The 18,692-nt window shown below is 34.3% G+C and overlaps 1 protein-coding gene across 1 annotated transcript in view; it reads right to left on the bottom strand.

Annotated features, from left to right (window-relative positions):
• Nucleotides 1-17,703, bottom strand: part of LOC126746540 (uncharacterized) — a 76,870-nt gene extending 59,167 nt beyond the window's left edge. Inside the window, exons 1-3 of the mRNA XM_050454850.1 lie at nt 17,697-17,703; nt 17,476-17,655; nt 16,619-17,431 (exon numbers count right to left, since the gene is read on the bottom strand). Coding sequence (XP_050310807.1) covers nt 16,619-17,431; nt 17,476-17,655; nt 17,697-17,703 — 1,000 coding nt within the window. The remainder of the gene's footprint in view (nt 1-16,618; nt 17,432-17,475; nt 17,656-17,696) is intronic.
• Between the last annotated feature and the right edge of the window lie 989 nt (nt 17,704-18,692).

Raw genomic sequence — 18,692 nt, 5'->3', positions numbered from 1 at the left:
ATTAGGTCAAGTGGCGTGTCAGTAGGCACCACATGCTTATTGTTGAGAAAAAAACAAGGCCAATAATTAATTGTTTTGCAGCTTTTTATTTATTTTTGTATTTAAGCAACTAAAAATACAACTTTTTCGTATCTTATCTTATTATCTTCATATCTGGCTTTGTTTTCGAGAAAAAAAATTTTAAGTATCTTTAACTCATTCTAAAAATTATCCATGGACGACAACATGAAATAAAAACCAATTAATTCGATAAACAATTTCGACCTTAAAGTACATGAGCAAAATGTCCACAACCAACAATGCACGACTTTTTGGTCTCTTGTGTCTTGTTTACTATGATAATAAACATTCAACTTCTACGATTTTTATTATCAGATTATTAAAATACAACAAAATAACAAATACATTGCTTCTTATGAAAAATAATTGGCAAGTCCATTCAAGTACCACCTTTGTACCTACCTGCTTTGGAGACCAGCTGACAGTGATAGAATTGCTATAAGTAAAATTCAGCTGTCAATTAGCAGTGATTCATTACTCCATCATGAATAATTTTACTAACCATGAAATGACTGACATGCACTTTATTTATGGATTAGCAAATGGAAATGCGGAAGAAGCACGAAGAATTTACTAGGACAGATATCCTAACAGAGTAATTCCATGTGCAAAAACATTTAGAAAACTACATGCAATATTATGTGAAACTGGGAGTTTTAATAAAAATATGGGTGCTGGAAGACCAGAAACTATAACAACGCCTGAACTGGAAGAAGCTATACTTGATGCGATAGAAGAAGATCCTTCCAATAGTATCAGGAAGATTGCACTGCAGCTTGAAGTCAGTTCAAAAACCGTTTGGAAAGTTCTAAAAAGAAACCTTCTGCATCCATATCACATACAGCGTGTACAAGCTCTACTGCCTCGGAATTTTCATCCAAGATTAATGTTTTGCAGGTGGTTGATTCATACGATGGCACACAATAATAATTTCCTACCAAATATTTTATTTACGGACGAGGCAAATTTTTCAAGAGATGCTATTATGAACTTCCACAATGATCATTTTTGGGCCGACGAAAATCCCCACGTTATTAGAGAAACTCATTTTCAGCAACAATTTTTGCTGAACGTTTGGATAGGAATTATTGGTGACTACCTAATTGGCCCATTTTTTTTACCGGCAAGATTAACAGGTGAATCCTACACGGATTTCTTGCAACACCATTTACCCACTTTATTAGAAGAAGTACCCCTACAAGTAAGAGTCAACATGTGGTTTATGCACGACGGGGCTCCAGCTCATTTCAGTATTCTTGCTCGTCAGCATCTCGACGTCATCTAGCCTAATTGCTGGATTGGACGTGCAGGACCTCAAAATTGGCCGGCTCGCAGTCCTGATATGAATCCCCTGGATTACTATTTATGGGGCCATCTGAAGGCTCTTGTTTATAAAACTCCTGTTCTAGATGTGAATGACTTGAGGAATCGGATAATTGTCAATTGCAATATCATAAGGGATACTCCAGGTATTTTTGAGCATGTCAGACACTCAATGACAAATCGTTTGCAGTCGTGTATTTTATCAGAAGGTGGGCATTTTGCTCATTTACTTTAAGGTCGAAATTGTTTATCGAATTAATTGGTTTTTATTTCATGTTGTCGTCCATGAATAATTTTTAGTATGAGTTAAAGATACTTTAAATTCTTTTTTTCGAAAATAAAGCCAGATATGAAGATAATATAAGATACGAAAAAGTTGTATTTTTAGGTGCTTAAATACAAAAATAAATAAAACGCTGCAAAACAATTATTGGCCTTGTTTTTTTTCTCAACAATAAGCATGTGGTGCCCACTGACACTCCACTGGACCTAATAATTTCAATCTAGTTACAGCTAAATAAGCGTCTTATAACTTCAAATAACTGCACCAAATTTCAACCAAATAGGGGTAGTTATAGTATTTTTAAAATACCGTTATTTTTTTGAACCTTCATCGCCCTGTATCTCAGAAAGAAAGCAACTCCCGACATACGTTCATAGGAACTTTTTTTCATAAAACGACCTAACGATTCACCCTGTATAGTTTCGTACCGTAGTTAGGAAACACCCTGTATAGACGTTGTCTGATTTTTTGTTATGAAAACTGCGAGGGGTACTGCTCCACCACAGGTAATCAGAACAAATGTTATTGAATGATTTTCAGCGTCGCATGAAGAAGTACTGTCAAGAAAAATAATGTCCTTTGTGTGTGGTAATTTATGGGCTCGTCTCATTATTGGTGTTATTATTACGACAGTAAATGGATTGTCGTTAATCTTCAACGAAATACCTAACTTTTTATATTCAGGTATCTTTTCCTTTAATTTCTAAAAGAAAAGTTAAATTGTGCAATGATAAGTTAGACATAAACCTTATTTTTAAAAGTAATTTTGGCTATATTATTCATATTATCCTACAATTTTTGTATCTACCATTTTCATTTAAACCTGAAATAAAATACACTGCACCACAAAATTATCGTACAACTTTAATTTTTTTTTTCATAAGTTATCCAATACAAAACATTTTAGGTCGAATGACTATGCCTCTTTTATTAATTAAGTAATCAAAACAATTTAAAAAGGAAAATATGTATCGAGTGAAGATTAAGAGCAATCATCAGCACGTGACTTTGCCTGAAATTAATTTAACGCGCTTTATCGGGAAGGTGAGCATTTGGCAACAGCGCATCGTTAAAGCAAAGCAGAACACTGTTCGTCTCGCCGCAGACGGGTCAATGTTACCAGAGATTCATCGGGAGGAACCGATTCGTGCATTTTTTACGCCATGTCCTATTTGACGGAGAAAAAGCGGGCGGGCGGTATTCGCGGTGTCCGCTTGCGTTTATAAAACGGGCGATTTAAGATGAAGGGTCCTAATTGAAATCAATCGTTGAAATGAATTTGCTGTGAACACGAATCATAATATATAACCAAGAAACAACAACCCAAAAGACGCAAAAAACCTACACATTGCATATGAGTATACTAAATGCAAAACTCGTAGTCGGCCTTTTTTGAGGATACCCAGCTGTAAATTTAAATAACATAGAGCCTATATGAGTTAGGTTGTGGGTTTCTCTATCATTGTCCAGTTCATATACTTAGCTTTTATGCAAGAGAGATAAAGAAAACCCACAGATAAATATATTTTAACTATTACCTGTCTTATAAAAAATGGTAATTTTTCTAGTAGTCGGCCACTCATATGTCAATAGTCGGCCATGCCTGCACCAGTTGTCGGCCGTGATTAAATGTGTAAATTTTCACCAGGCCTGTACTTCCAAAATTTATTCATTTTTAAAGAAGTTATGAAAGAAGTACCTAGTTAAAAGTAGAATAGTGTAGGTAGTGAAATGTAACAAAAGTAGGCTTGTAAAATAAAAAAACATAAGTATATTTGCATAAACAACAAAAACATAAAAAATTAAACATGCATATTCTTTTAACTTACAAAAACTAGGCAATTTAAAAAAAAATAAAAGTATTAAAAAATAAATATTTTTGGTTTTGATAATTAGGTACAATTATAGAATATGAATATTATTGCAACTATGTACATGAATTGCAATAAAAGTCTATATGCATGACTTCCTCATAGGTTTGCCCTGCCAGCTCTGTGCATTTAAGGTGAAACCACCTAGGGCACATGTCACAGCCAATGTTTTTATCACCCTCATCTTCTGCGTCACTGTCAAGTTGTTCTTCGCACAAGCCACAATTTTGTTTTATTGATTTTAGATTTAAAATTAACCTATGACTTCCATCTGGTTTCGGAACTAAAAATATTTTTGAAACGTACTGATTTTTACATGGTGTTACTTTACTAATAGTTACTAGCTACTTTACCAATTTTTAAAAGGTCTTGAATAGACGAATTAATGGAACTTTTTTCAGAAACAGACCATTTACCATTTTTTACAAAACCATATTTTTGAATAGGCTTTTTAATAAAAGACAACCTATAACCTTAAATATATGATAAAATAAATTTGTCATTAGTAACTGCATGCCACTTATTTACAAAATATTTTAATCTACCGGCATATACACTACTAACCCCTTGCTTTACTGTTGACGTCGATGGAACCTCTCCATCTGTGTTTTGAGCTCTTTTGAGATCAAAACACAGTAAAGCAAAAAATGCACAATTTTGTTTTATTGGTGTCACAACCACATTCGCTTCTTCAGATAATTTATCATTAAGACTCAGTTTTTGTTTCTTTTTGACTTCCAATATATCTTCGCTTTTTTTTCTTTGAGCCAATTCTCGTTTACTTTGCCGAGTTTTCTCTAGTTCTACTTTTTCATTTTCTTTATTAATGTAATACGTTCTCCACGCCATCGCGAAAATTGCACTTGTATTTGGTCCTGTTCTTGTTTTTTTTTATTTAGGAAGTGGTTTTGGATATATTAAATGTTTTTCAAATGCATAAACCGTTTTTTCTGTAAGGTTCAGTTTGGGGTTTTCATTTTCACTAAACGACTGTTGATTGACAGCTGTTTTTTAATTTGCTTCACGCAAATTGTTATTTTTCAAAATCTTCAGTTTATTTGTTGGTAATAATGTAGCTTCGGGATTTTCAGCAGTAGCACCAAATTCTTCATTGGGAGCTGTTCGTTCACGTTCTTCATGCAAATTATCAACTTGTAAAATACTGGTTGTTTCATTTGTTAATGTAAATATTGACTGGTTGTTTTCAGCAGCACCAATAAATTCCTCATTGGAAATTGTTTCTTCACGTTCTTCATGTAAAATATCAACTGGTAAAGTGTCGACTTCATCAATTGTGTGGGTGGGAATGAAAGTGAGAAATCAATCTTCACCGATGTCGTAATTACCATCTTTAACTAATTCATCACCTGCAGGAGAAGGATGACTGCTATGTTGTAGGCTTCGTTCGAATTTTTTCAATTCAGGCAATATTTTATCCAGATCACCTGCTAGATTATGAAGGTTAGATTTGAAACTCCTTAAAACTTTACGCGTAATCTCAAAATCGCTAATCAGTAATTCCGTTTCTTTGTCGTGTTCCATGATACTGCCGTCGACGTCGTTAGTAATATTTTCTAGTGTATTTTGGATGCACTTGCTATAGTCCACAGCATCTATATCATATGGGTATAAACCACACAGCCTAAAGCCATTTTTTATGTGCTCGGACATTTTTTTATTATCTAGTGCCCGTTTGAACACTGAAGCAAAATGGACTTTTTTTAAGGTTTTATCTTGATTCTCAGTTTGCCAGGTTCTAACGGATTGGCGCCAATAATCTTTTAGAGGCTTGAAGACGGCAACGTCCGCAGGCTGCATCACGTGTGTGGAGTTGGGAGGCAATGCAAATAGTATGATTTCATTTTCGTCACAAAATTTACTGACATCCACTGACATATGGGACCGATGTCCATCCACTAAAAATAATACTGGTTTTTTAATGTTATGTTTCAAAACCCAATCGTGCATCCCATTGGCTACATATTCAAAAAAAACGTCGGACCTCATCCAACCACTTTCTGATTTACCCAGTATCCAATCTGGTGGCATATTTTCTGCAATGGCTCTTGGCGGCTTAATGTATGGGTATACAACACACGGTGGACACAAATTTCCTTTGGCAGAAAACGTAATAAGTACTGTTATATTATCTTTCTCGCTACCTTTCTTGACTTCATAAAGGTTTTTATATCCCTTAGGACCCAATACCTTGCCTGTTTTGGGGCAGAGACTAAATCCGCTCTCGTCGGCATTAAACATTCTAGATGATCTTAATATGTCAGTTGCATCAATGCTCTCTAAATATATTTCCAGCTCTCGAAACCACGATTTGATATATTGTTCAGTTAATTTGCCTCTTGACTTATCCACGGATTCCGCTGTCCTAGCAGAAATTTCTGGATTCCTTTTTAAAAATGACGCATACCATTTTGGACCATGTCTGTTGTCTTTAAACGGCGTTTTTATATTTTCAGCCACAACAATTTTTTGTACAGTGTCAAGTAACTCGATTTTTTTAATGGGGAAGCCACATTTGGCAATATTGATAAACCATTGAACTATTTTTTTTTCGTTTTCGACGCTCAAATCAGGATCCATCTTCCGTGGTTTATCTGCAACGCGGCCCTTGAGCCGGTCCTGTATAGTTGATCTGGGAACCTTATAGTTTTGACTAGATTCACGTATTTTTCCGCCTTGCCTTATTGCTTCAACCGCTTTTTGCAAATTCTCCTCGGAATATTCATGGAACTTCCTTTTTTTCGGGTTTCTAGCTTTCTGAAAGGAATAATTTCAAATCTTCAGGTGAAAAATAAAGCTGATAGGCCTTTAAAATTTCGTGGCCGACTATCGGCACAAGCCGCAATTTAGGTGTATCCCAGTAGTCGGTCATAAGATTAAATATCTGTTTGCCGTTTTAATATTGGTTATTCGTGTGGCCGACTACTGGTACAAAGCATCTACACATTTAATAATACACAGTAAGACAGAAACACACACATATCCTAAAAAATAAGCGAGATAAGGATGAAAATATAATCTGCGTAACGTTCCAGTAGTCTGCCTCCCCGGCCGCGTATTTACCAACCCTAACCCGCTACGGTGCTAACCGATTCCGATTATGGCCGAACGAAAAATTTACAAACCATATCCCGACACAGTTCACTCGTACTGCAGGGAGTTAGGATCAGGAGATTAGTCAACTGCATTGAATTTCCAATCTAATATTATAATGGCCGCTTTCGCAGCACTAATTTAAGAACGTTTAGGAACAAAACAAATTAAAGGCAAAATCACATTGACTGCTGACTGAGAGACAATATATAGGGTATTTTAAATTCGTCCCTCACTAATAGGTTCTCGGTAACCATAGAAGATACGAAGATGGTTATATTTGGGAAAAGTTGCGCATTTCTGAGCTCAAAAATATGCCTTTGAAAAAATTTAAAACTCCCGATTGGTTCCGAAAATAATCGTGAAAAATCGAAATTTTAAAAATGTATTTTACTTTTTTCTGAGCTTATTATCTATCGGATTTTAAAATAATTAACACTTTTGCATTTTCACTTTTTCCTTGCTACATGGTGGCGGAATCTGTTTGAAGTATGGTAAAGTGTAAAAATGTTTGTAAGGCTAAGAAACTAGGTCGGTGGTCTACGAGCTCTATTTAGTAATAAAAATAAAAGTGAAACAAATTATTTTTGAGTGAAACAATATATTTTAATTACACACTTGTATCGTGCGTAAACTTTTAAACAGTCGAAAAACAAAATACTTGGGTTTTTAATATAATCAACAAAATTACATAGAATGTACAGGGTGGCCCAAATTCGACTCTCATCATTGGGATCTCGGAAACGGTAAGAGATACAGGGTCGATTAAATTATGGCAAAGTTGCATAATTTGATGCTTATTAAAATTCCGTTTAAAAATTTAATAAATTTCTGATACATTTGCAAATATCGAGAAAAAAAAACTACATTTTAAAAATTCGATTTTATTTTTTTCTAAGCTTATTTTTTATCCGATTTTAAAATAATTTGCACTTTTGCATTGCCACTTTTTCCGTGCTACATGGTGGTTTTCAATAAAACGTTTCGTCTTTTGCCGACCATCATTAACTTTGTTTTTTCTTATAAGCGCCATATTGGATTTTTACATTTTTAAAAGGTACTTTTAGAGTAAAAGTAGCTTTTTATTGATGTATTACACTTGCATTTCGGAAAAGCGATTTGGGTACTTCCCATAAGAGCGAGAGAAAAAAAACTACACATCTGATATGCACGTGCGATACATCGATGAAAAGGTATTGAAAAGGACTTTCTAAAAATGCAAGAATCTACTATGGCGTCCATAAGAAAAACCAAAAGTTGATGATGGACGTCAAAAGATGAAACGTCTTTTAAAAAAACTAAAAACACCACCATGTAGCATGGAAAAAGTAGCAATGCAAAAGTGCAAACTATTTTAAAATCAAGTAAAAAATAAGCTTAGAAAAAAATAAAACCATTTTTTCAAAATTTCGTTTTTTTCCGAATATTTCCGAACGTATCCGAATTTTTTAAAATGTTTAATCGGAATTTTAATAAACATCAAATTACGCAACTTTTCCATAATTTAACCGAAACCGACCCTGTATCTCTTATTGTTTCCAAGATCCCAATGATTAGGGTCGAATTTGGGCCACCCTGTACATACATATGCATATACCTAAACTAAATAAAACAAAATCGCCTTAATTGTCTTGAGACAAAATATTAGCACTACAAAATTTTGTAAAAAATTAATGAGGTTTGGCATTGGATATATTTAAAGATACACTTAAACCAAGTTTGCGTTTTCGTTTTTTTATTTTTGCACTTTTAAATTTGGATGGCCAACCAGCTTGCATGCGACTAGCACCGCTAGTTAGACCAGCTCTTTTTTTCCTTCTTGAAATTGATCCTGGCTGAACTCCAATTTTTTGTCTTCGTTGAAATCGGACTTACTAATATGTAAAACACAACCTAAAGGAATTCCTCCAACTTTGGAAACACCGTACGTTAACGTTACTACCGTGTTAGTTTGGTCGCAAGATCCGCTTGAATCCACAAATACTATATCTTGAGAGAATTCCATTTTGTGAGCACGACGCATTATTGGTGTTACTAAGCTAGTACTGATCCATTCTCATCTTCTTTAATAGCTGTCTCTATACCAAGATCGACATACAATGCTCAATACACTTTACACAACACTTTATGAATACTTTATGAATACTTTAATACTTATGAAAGTACGCCACGAAAAAAAACAACAGTTTAAAAATGTTAGGTTAGGATGAAACTGAAAATTTTATGTCATAATCATCATAAAAAACAAAGCACGGTGTTACGAATCCTAACTTCGTACAGGTACCAGAGAACTGTATCGGGATATGGTTTGTAAATTTTGCTGTCGGCCATAGTCGGAATCGGTTAGCACTGCAACGGGTTAGGGTTGGTAAATACGCTCCCCGGCCGACCACTGGCTAGTCTAAAAAGAGTTCTCGCCAGTGACCGGACCTCTCTATTTTAAGGTTAATTTGCAAATTTTTTTCGTTTTGACCATTTAAAATGTTATTTAAACATATAATCCACCACCAAAACACATTAAAACATATTTAACTTTAGCAAGTAAAATTTAACTAACCTTTGCATTTTCCATAGCGTAAGTTCACTAATTTTAAAACCAATACAATAACACACTAATCTTGAAGGCGCCTACTTTTGGCGGGATTTATTAGGACTGAAGTTAGTACAGTGACATTGACATTTGACATTCCAGCAGAATAGATATGAGAGATGTTAGATAGACGTATGTTTAACTAAATATTGGCAGGCAATTCAAGTTATATAGAATTAAAGTTGCTTGTGGACGACTACTGGCGGCGGCCGGCTAACTGGCGCATTGACCCTATTTTCAATCAACCAATAAGAGTGCTAGAAACACTTGTAACGGAAGCATACCATGTGTTATAATTTCATTATTTTTATTTTTAGTTTGTTACTGTACTTGATAGTATAAACATCGTCTCGCAGTTTTAAGCCGTTAAAATTTTAATTTGTTAATATTAGTTTCAAAAAAAGTGTCTACTACTATAGGAAGGGATACAGTATAACCATGTGAAAAAGGAAAAGGGAGAAAACGCGAAATAAATAAGGAGAACTGGAAAAGACGGAAGATGCAAATTGAAAGGTAAATGCAACGTTTATAATAATATTGTTTAAACCTGCATAACAATAAGTATCCAGGAAAATTTAAATTTTACAAATTATTATAGTTTGTTTTTTTTTTAATTTCAGACATAAGCCACATGATTTGCCCCAATACCCGAAATGTGCTCACAATAAAAAACCAGTGTTTTTGTGTCGGAAACTAAGCATGAGGGACATTCAAAGCTTCCACATGGCGTTATATTCAAATGTTGACAAGGTAAAACAAGACGATTTTTGTGCTACAATTTTGTGAGGGTTCAAAACCCAGAAAATCATTAAGAAATCATCATGGACTTTTCATAAAATATTTTGTTCCAACAATAACTAAGGAAAAATTTAGAGTTTGTAAAAAAGCTTTTCTCGGAATAACCCGTTTTAGTGGAGACATGTTGGAAAGAAATGTAAGAAATTATTTGCTTTCTAATGAGTTTGCCAAAGAGCGACGTGGTGGTGATAGGGTTAAAAACAAAAATGACCATCTTAAGGATTTAATTAAGCAATTCATTGAAAATTTGGAATGCAAAATAAGTCATTATCAAAGAAATCGAACTACTCGTGTGTTTTTGCCCTGTGAATTAAATTTTCGAAAATACAAAATATTTTGGTAACAAAATACTAATTTGGCCATAAATAAAAATAGCACCGTCATGGGGATGCTAGCATACTGGCTCTGTTATGAGGCACCAAAAACCATTGAAACTATCGAGTTTACAGTTCCAATAGTTGGCCATTCATTCATTCCCCCAGAAAGGGTTTTTGGGTTGATCGAACGCGAAATAAAAAAAAGTGTGTTAATCAATCGCCACGAATATGAGCAGATTATTCAAAATCATTCAAGGGTTCTTAGGCTGTCAAGACTGGACAATTCTTGATTGGAAAAACGCAGTGTACCAAGTAATAAAAAAACCTGCCCAATGGCACTTTAAATTTAATGAAAGTAAACGCTTCGTATTTACACGAGCACTCTATTAAGAGGAGAAGTGCTCTATAAATCTGATTTGGGTGTGTTTAAGTCAGTTGTAAAGAGAGGAAAAACCCTTTCTCGTTTAAAGCCTAAACAAATTCCTACTGGAGTGCATTGCTTAAAAGGAGATAAGTCCTCTATTTTTAATTTACTAGAGAATCATTTTGGATTGGACTGGGCTAGCAATCCAGAATTGGAATTTTACAAGGATCTTCAGAACGCAGTTCATAATTACCAACAGAGAGGAGCTGAAGAAGACCAACAAATTGAAGAAAATGAAAATGAAAATAATGTGGTCATTGAAGAATATGAAGGAGTTAGGATCTAACCTGTTTAAGGACTTTTGGGTACTTTTTTGCATTTTTCTAAAAAATAGGAATTTAGAGAAATAAATTTTGTTCTTAAAAATTATTTAGAATTTGTGTTGTTTTCTTTAATAAACTTTTTCACAAAACATAGTTTTGGTATTATTATTCTTTACTTTCAATGCAAAACTTGGTATTTGCAAAAAATAAATGCAAAATTGTATATTTTCAAACATTATTTCCTCTTTTCTTATTTATAAATAAGTAATGATTTAAAAAATAAACACAAATCGAAAGAATTTAGATAGACTCATCTACCAAACATTTTCCCAACTACATAACACTAAAAATATTTTTTTTTACAGATTTTTGCGCTTCCTGAAAAATTGCTTCTATTGCAAATGTCGAGTTTTGCATTTAGTGTAGGGTAAACGTGATAGTTGTTGGCCCCCTGACAGTTATTGGCCCGCAGTTTTTATAATATTTCTAATTAGTGCTGTGTAAATAAACCTTTAATAGTGTGATCCATCCTTTAAGGAAATGCAAAGCTTCGGGATATATCATCGTTTAGTTGTCGTTTAACAGCTGTTAGAGAGAAAACGTGTTTTGCTAAAGTGAATTTGTGTCCATTTTTCTTGAAACAGGTAAGTTAGAGCTAATCTTTATTTATAGTTTTTCTTGTCAATATCATCTTTTTCGGTTAACATTCACTTGTAAATCATTTAGTGGGATTAGTTATGTTTCCTATCACGTTAATAACGTTTTAAAAAACTTTTATTTTGACAAGCCGCGATACAGTGTACTCTAAGCAAGAACGAAGATTACCTTAACTTAATATTACAAGTGATTATATAGACTAAATAATGCAAATAAAGCATGAAATACAATATAACTCCTCCCGCCTAAGTCGAAAACAACAAGGATGGTGTGTTGATTTTCGAGGTACCAGGGGTAGCATCTTTTTCTTCAGCTTCTTCTTTATCTTGAAGTTCTAGTTCTTCTTCAGTAGACCTTTTCCTTTTGATAAGTGTGTAGATAGCGAAGATTATACAGCATATGACTAGTATGGTTCCAAGAGTTATACTAAAGCTCCAGGCTGCAGGGTGAATTCTTTCTTCTTCCTCTGGAAGGGGTTTCAAGATATTAGAATGTTCTGCTAACGATTTGATGTGGTTGAAGTCGATTGAATCTAGTTGGATTGTTTCTTCTGGCAGCTGTATTTCCAAGTCATTAAATGCTACATCCGGTAGATGGAAAGGGTTGGATCTCAGGATATCCTCTTGATTCCAGAATTGTGATTCTAGCAAGCTTATATATCAATAAAGAATATTTGCTTGTTTTGGCACGTTTGTTGTGCTTTTATTTTGGTGCTAGCAGGAATAGCAACAACATATTGCTGATTTATAGGATGGATAATAGATGTAGTTACGTTAACTTTAAGCAGCTTGCAGTTTAGGTTTTCTGCTTTTCTTATAAGGGACGTAGTACAGTCATCCACTTGGGGTCCTAGGGCATTTTCACAGACGTATAGGTCTTCAATCAATGGGCAGGCCTCTTCTTGATATTGGTGTAGATCAGTGTCAATTATAAGGTAAGGAAGTTTGGGAATTATAATGGTTTGGTTTGTTTGAATAGCAAACAAGTGGAAAAGTTCGAAAGTTTCTTTTATAAATATAGGGAAATTAATAGCAAAAATTATTTTATCATTTGAAAAACTTACTTGAAGTCCTGTTAATTGATAATAATAATTTAAGTCGCTAAATGATATTAGTCTTTCCTCGCCGTAAAGGGTAGTTAGATTTAAAATCATTTGTTCTAGTTGGATAGCTGAAACTACGGTACTATGTAAGGTATTGAGTTTAGCAAACATTATCGCATCTTTTAAATTATCTAGAAAGGTAATAAAATTCTGGCAATTTATAATTAATTGACTTATAGTATTTTGAAGTTTTAAATATCTAGAAAGATCAATAATTGTTTTATTCATTTGCTTTTTGAAAAGGTCAACATGATTTTTTAAAAAGTTTTGATTTTTACTTAGTGTATATATAGTGTTATTGTAACAATTAATTAGATCTTTTGTTAATGATATTTTCATATTTATTTCTTTTTTATATGTATTTTGACTATAGCGTTATTCTTCAATTGCTTTGTCATATCTTTCTCCATCATCGGAGTCTAATGTACCAAAAAGCCATTTTGACGTTTTACCTAATATATTTACTAAGCCTCGTTTTTCACGGCTATGCGGTTTAATATTGTCACACCGGGGGTTGGCCCGGTCTAGGACAAGGCCGTGTGACGGTTACATACATTGTATGTAACTTGGACCTTAAGGTACGCTTTAGCATTGAAACAAAATATATAGTTTACTAAATACCTTGTATTGTAGCAAAATATAATTATAACGATTTAAGTGGAGTTACCCAAATAAAAGAGTTAATTTGACAAGAGATAAACTAAGATCGACATAACAGGATTAATAATTTAAGTACATGGGAATATGTAGCGAATTCTATAATTAAAGTGAAAGTAATGATACGTAACTTAATAAAGTGACAATAATTGTGATCTTCTTCGATATGATAAAATGTTGTACTTACATTATTATTATTCTTGGAGCAAACATTTCACAAAGCTTTTCCGCACTGCTTTCGGTTACCTCTTCTTGCCCGAGACCCGGTCGTAACTCTGCCAAATTTCGTTCGTCGTACCCTAGTGTTAATTTTCTTTGTCAGCAGAATTTCCGGTTTTTTCCAAACCATCGTTCTGTCGACAAAGTACTTTTGCAATCTTTTTACGATGGAAATGACTTGGTTATTTCATCATGCAATCAGGAAATTGTTACTTACACAATTTGTGGGTAAATGACCTGGTATACCGAACGAATATTTTTAAGTGATTTTTATATTAATAAAATAAAATTTAAAATGTTTTTTAATGGATTATCTTCGTTTGACATATCCCCCGGGCATAGAAAAGCTGGCCTCCAGCTTTATTGTTAACAATCGAAATCATGATCGAAGAAGACCCAGAAGAAAAAAAAAATTTTACAATTAGTAAGATCAGAACAACAATGTACCTAAATAACGTATAATTAATTAGAGCTGAACCCTTATTATTCATTAAATTTTAACTACAATTAAAGTAACTATCGCTTTTGATGTCCACATTTTTTAAGTCTTTTACCACAAAATACAAATATAACTTCACTACGTAGTCTCTGAACACAAAATGTCTTCAGCATCCGGGTCCGGTCCATAAGGTGGCGACGCGGCGACGTTCATAGCGTTGTCGCCTGCCCCTCGTCTGGAACGCCTACAGGTTTGACGCCTCCATGTGTCGTCCTAGGACACCTTCACCCATGTATGTCTGACTCCTCGTCTGGAACGCCTACGGGTTTGACGCCTCCATTCGTCCGTTCGCAACCCTTGCGACATCACATGATACCCCCTTGTATGCCTGACTTCTCCCTTGTTTTGTACCAGTCCTTCAACGCCGTCGGTTTCCTGGAACCTGTAGGCAGAGACTCCTTCATTGCAGCTGCTGTGGCGTGACAAAACTTTTGGTTTTTGTTTTGTCCCTTCTTGACCATTTCCAGTGAGCTATCCCATAAGCTTACTGTGTTTTATGGATGGCCCCTGCCGTATCTTCAGCTGAATCCATGATTCGTAATGTTGGCATCCCCTACTGGAGATCATAGGTTGAACACTTCAACCCGCTGCTGGTAGCGTCGTGAGTTCGGGCAAGTTTGGACTTTGACCATTGGCGCAGTGGTAACTTAGCTTGTCCTGGGATGGCCATGGCTCTGGCATCACCCTGTCTGCGATTGGGATGGTCAGGACTGACAACAATGCAGTGCGCGGATGTGAGGTGTTCCTGTTTGGCTCTGGTTCTGGTTCCATCGGCTACTTTCTGTGGTTCTGGTAGGAGCGTACCCTTATTTTCTGTTCAGGTCGAATTTGTACGTGTGGCATCTTATGGTATGTTTATATGTAAAGAAAGAACAAAGTGTAAGTATGTGCTATTATATGGTGCTTAATGGTTTTATATTTAATCATTTTGATTTCATGTTAAATCTTTATATTATATCTTGAGAAATTGTTGACTTCCTCGCAATTTTTGTATTATATATTTTAGGATAATTTGACTCATAATCAAATTTTATTAATTTTCCTTTGTCTCAGATCTTTTGAAGTTTCTTGTATTTCGAGTTTAGATAACAAAGTGTTTTATTTATAGAAAACCCAAAAAAAATATATTTTTTATTCATTAATTGTTTCTCCCCTCTCTTCTAAATAACTTTTATTTATGTATGTCTTTTTAACTTTTATAGATTATTAATTAGACCCTTTCTTTTACATTATTTTTAATAATATGTTTTCTTTTTAGCTTCTACTTAAATATTTATGTGCCTTAGGCTCGCTGTCCCTCGCCTACCGGCGATATATTTATAATATTTCCCCATTATCATCTCATTTCAATATATTAATATTTCAATAAATTTCATTTCGAATATGTATATACGGGCGTAAATCAAAATTATTTATACGTTTTCTGATGTGATTTGCAAATTACTATGATATTTATCCCTAAATTGTTTAGATTGTCATGACTACAATTAAGGCTTAAATAACATGGTGAAATGTATCATCTTCAGAGGGGCCCCAGTATATACTAACTATATGCAAGCTTGCGTAAAATAATAAGTAATTATTCTATTTCGATGCGTTCTATACTAGCATCTACTTTTTTACCAGGGGACAGTGATAAAAGGCTAGCACTATTTTTTATATCTAGCCGGAACCTTGACATGGCGTTTGGTTCGACGCTCGGTTCGGGGTCATTGTCTGAGTCGGGAATTGGGTATAATATTGTTTCGTCAAATGTTTTTGCACTTCTAATGGACGTGGGATTTTGGGTTGTAGTTGAATTTTTTGGTTTGTTTTTGAAGTATCTGAGCGTTATATATAAAATATAAGTAAATAAGAATAGAAGGAAAAGTAAACATGAAGTGTAAATTATTATATAGAGAGCCTCGTGATTAACACTTGTTGAGGAGCTTTTTTCATGACAGTCTATTTCTCCACGTATTTGTGGAACTGCCGCTACTATTGCTATTCTATTTTGTTTAATTAGGATGTACGCTACCAAGATTGAAATGGTTATGTTCCAAATTAGAAAAAATGAGTCCCCGTGAAAGCTATGTGTATCACCATAAGTGATTACATTTGGATAGTTTTTCTCTACTGATTTTAGAATGTTTTTTAAGGTGTTATCGCTGGATGTGAGGTTAGATGGGGTATCTCTAGTGTCCAATTTGTATTTAGGCATTCGGAAATGTTTTTGTAGAGTGGTGGGGTACTAATAATGTTGGGATTGAGGATATAGGAATTTAGATTTGACCAGGTTGCAGGTATTATGTGGGTTACTATTGCATTGGTAGTGATGTTTTCTGGACAAGGGAAATTTTCAGGTATAATAACTGCATTGCCTACGCTGAGGTGGCATTTGCATGGGAGGAAAATTTTGATAGAGCCTTGACGTGCTAATGTCGTGTCTAATTTCTGAGGCTTACTTTTATCACAAGAGATGGTCATGTCCTGTTTCGGATGGGTAATAACATAAGTTTCGTCTTTAATTTCGGATATTGTCATCGATGTTGCTGAGTGGCAGTCCATTGGGCAGTACTGGCTTAATTCTTTTACTGTTGCCCCTTGATATAGGATTTTCGCACATTCAGGCTCTTGTAGGATGTCTGCTGAGAATCTGGGTAAATAGCATAATTTATTTTGGTATGGCTTACATTCATGTAGGCCTGTCCCCGATATTTGTCTTAAGTCGCCCTCGTTATTTCCGTTTTTGGACACTGCAATGTATAGCGGTTGGTGGCGTATAATACAGGTCTGGTTATACCAAGCAAAGGGTGTGGTTATTAACTCTAGAAGTTGCCAATTTCTGTTTTTCTTAATTATTGGAATTTTTATGTGAACATATATACTTGATTTTGTAAAGGAACAGTCACATATGGGCATTTCGAAGTATGCTGCTAGTTCAGATGTAGGGATGGCCAGTCCTTGTTCTGAATTTGCGATTTTTGACTCGAAATCCTCCAGATCCCTTTTTAGGACTTGCGGGTTGACAATTTCCGCCGGTATTTTATGGTGTCTACATGAATTTACGATAGCTTGTCTCCTGAGAGTCCTTACTAGTAATACCATCCTTTTTAGGTTTAGATATCCGTTATAGAGGTTTGTCATTATTAGTAATTCCTGTTCGTTTGTCGTGTTTGCCACCTTATTTTCCAGTTGTTTAGTGAACCTCTCTATGCTCTTTATCCTTAGCTCCGTGTCCGAGAACGTTGCTGCGACTAATTTCTCATAGTCTTGAAAGTGTTTTGTTTTACGGTATCGGACAGTCCTTGTGACATTGTGCCTAGCCTTTTCCTGATCTCGTCATCTGAGTTTTCGACCATATTTAGTTTTTGCAATGTTGCCACTCCGCAACACCATGATAATCCTGAGCCTATAAAGTCTAGAGACCTCTTCTCTCTCTTAGATGGTTCGTTGTTTCTTAGTGGTGCTATGCCCCAGTGTTCGTTAAGTAAAGTTAATTCTTTGAAGAATTTTATTTAGTCCATTTATACTATTTATTACGAAGCATTCGTTCGTTTGCAATTGGCTGCATTTAAGATTTCCTACATCCATCGTGTGGTCATCGGTATCCTCGGTCCATTCCGTTTCATATGTCAATGGTACTGTAGCTTCATAGATTCTTGTCGCTGGGAGTGGTTTTGAATAAGCTCCCGCGCTTACCTCAACTCTGTAATCTTGTTCTTCCTTCATGTTCTGCGCCTGATTTAGCACCATAGTGATTAACCTAATAATAGCATTAAAATATATATTTTTTTTTTATAGTGATCTTTATATATCCTACCATTCTAAGGGATTTATAAAGTAATTTATTATAGCCTATGTCGTCCGTATTATCTCAAATTAACTTGTAAGGTATTTTGCGTTACATTACATTTTGTACTCTATGTATATTTGTTTCTTTACGTATCTAAACTAATCATTTATCTACTTATTTAAAGTTAATTTAATATACCTATTGATTACTTTGAGTTTATTATACCTAGTATATATTTACGTTTATATATATATACGTATTTAATTTCTTTATTTATTTATTTCATTTAAAATATGAATGTTATTCCCTTTGTCTATGAATTAACCTATATATTAGTTATATGTAGTAAACTTAGGAGTGAGTCAATATGGACCAGGTGTCCCACTCACATCAAACCTAATCTAACCGTATGTAACAATACTATAATAGTCATGCATATAATGAAATAATATTTCCCAAGCTATGAGCTTATCGTATTACATGAAAATGAACTTTTCATCTATTTATATCTATATATCCGTTATATATATACCCCTTATACTTATTATATTAAACATTTAGCGTTTTTTGCTTTTATAACTATATATTGCTACGAATTAAAAATAAGGTATGTCGTCAGGAATTTAAGTGTATAGGGTTTCGCTTTGTACACCTTAAGTTACTAATTAACCGACTATAGTCTTAGGTTCTTTAATTTGTAGTGATATATTATTTTTGATTATTTTGCATATTGTAATGCGGTC

The sequence above is a fragment of the Anthonomus grandis genome, chromosome 17 (genome assembly GCF_022605725.1).
Source record: "Anthonomus grandis grandis chromosome 17, icAntGran1.3, whole genome shotgun sequence".
NCBI lineage: Eukaryota > Metazoa > Arthropoda > Insecta > Coleoptera > Curculionidae > Anthonomus > Anthonomus grandis.
The sequence above is the reverse complement of the archived record's forward strand: the minus strand, read 5'-3'. Positions and strand labels throughout refer to the sequence as shown.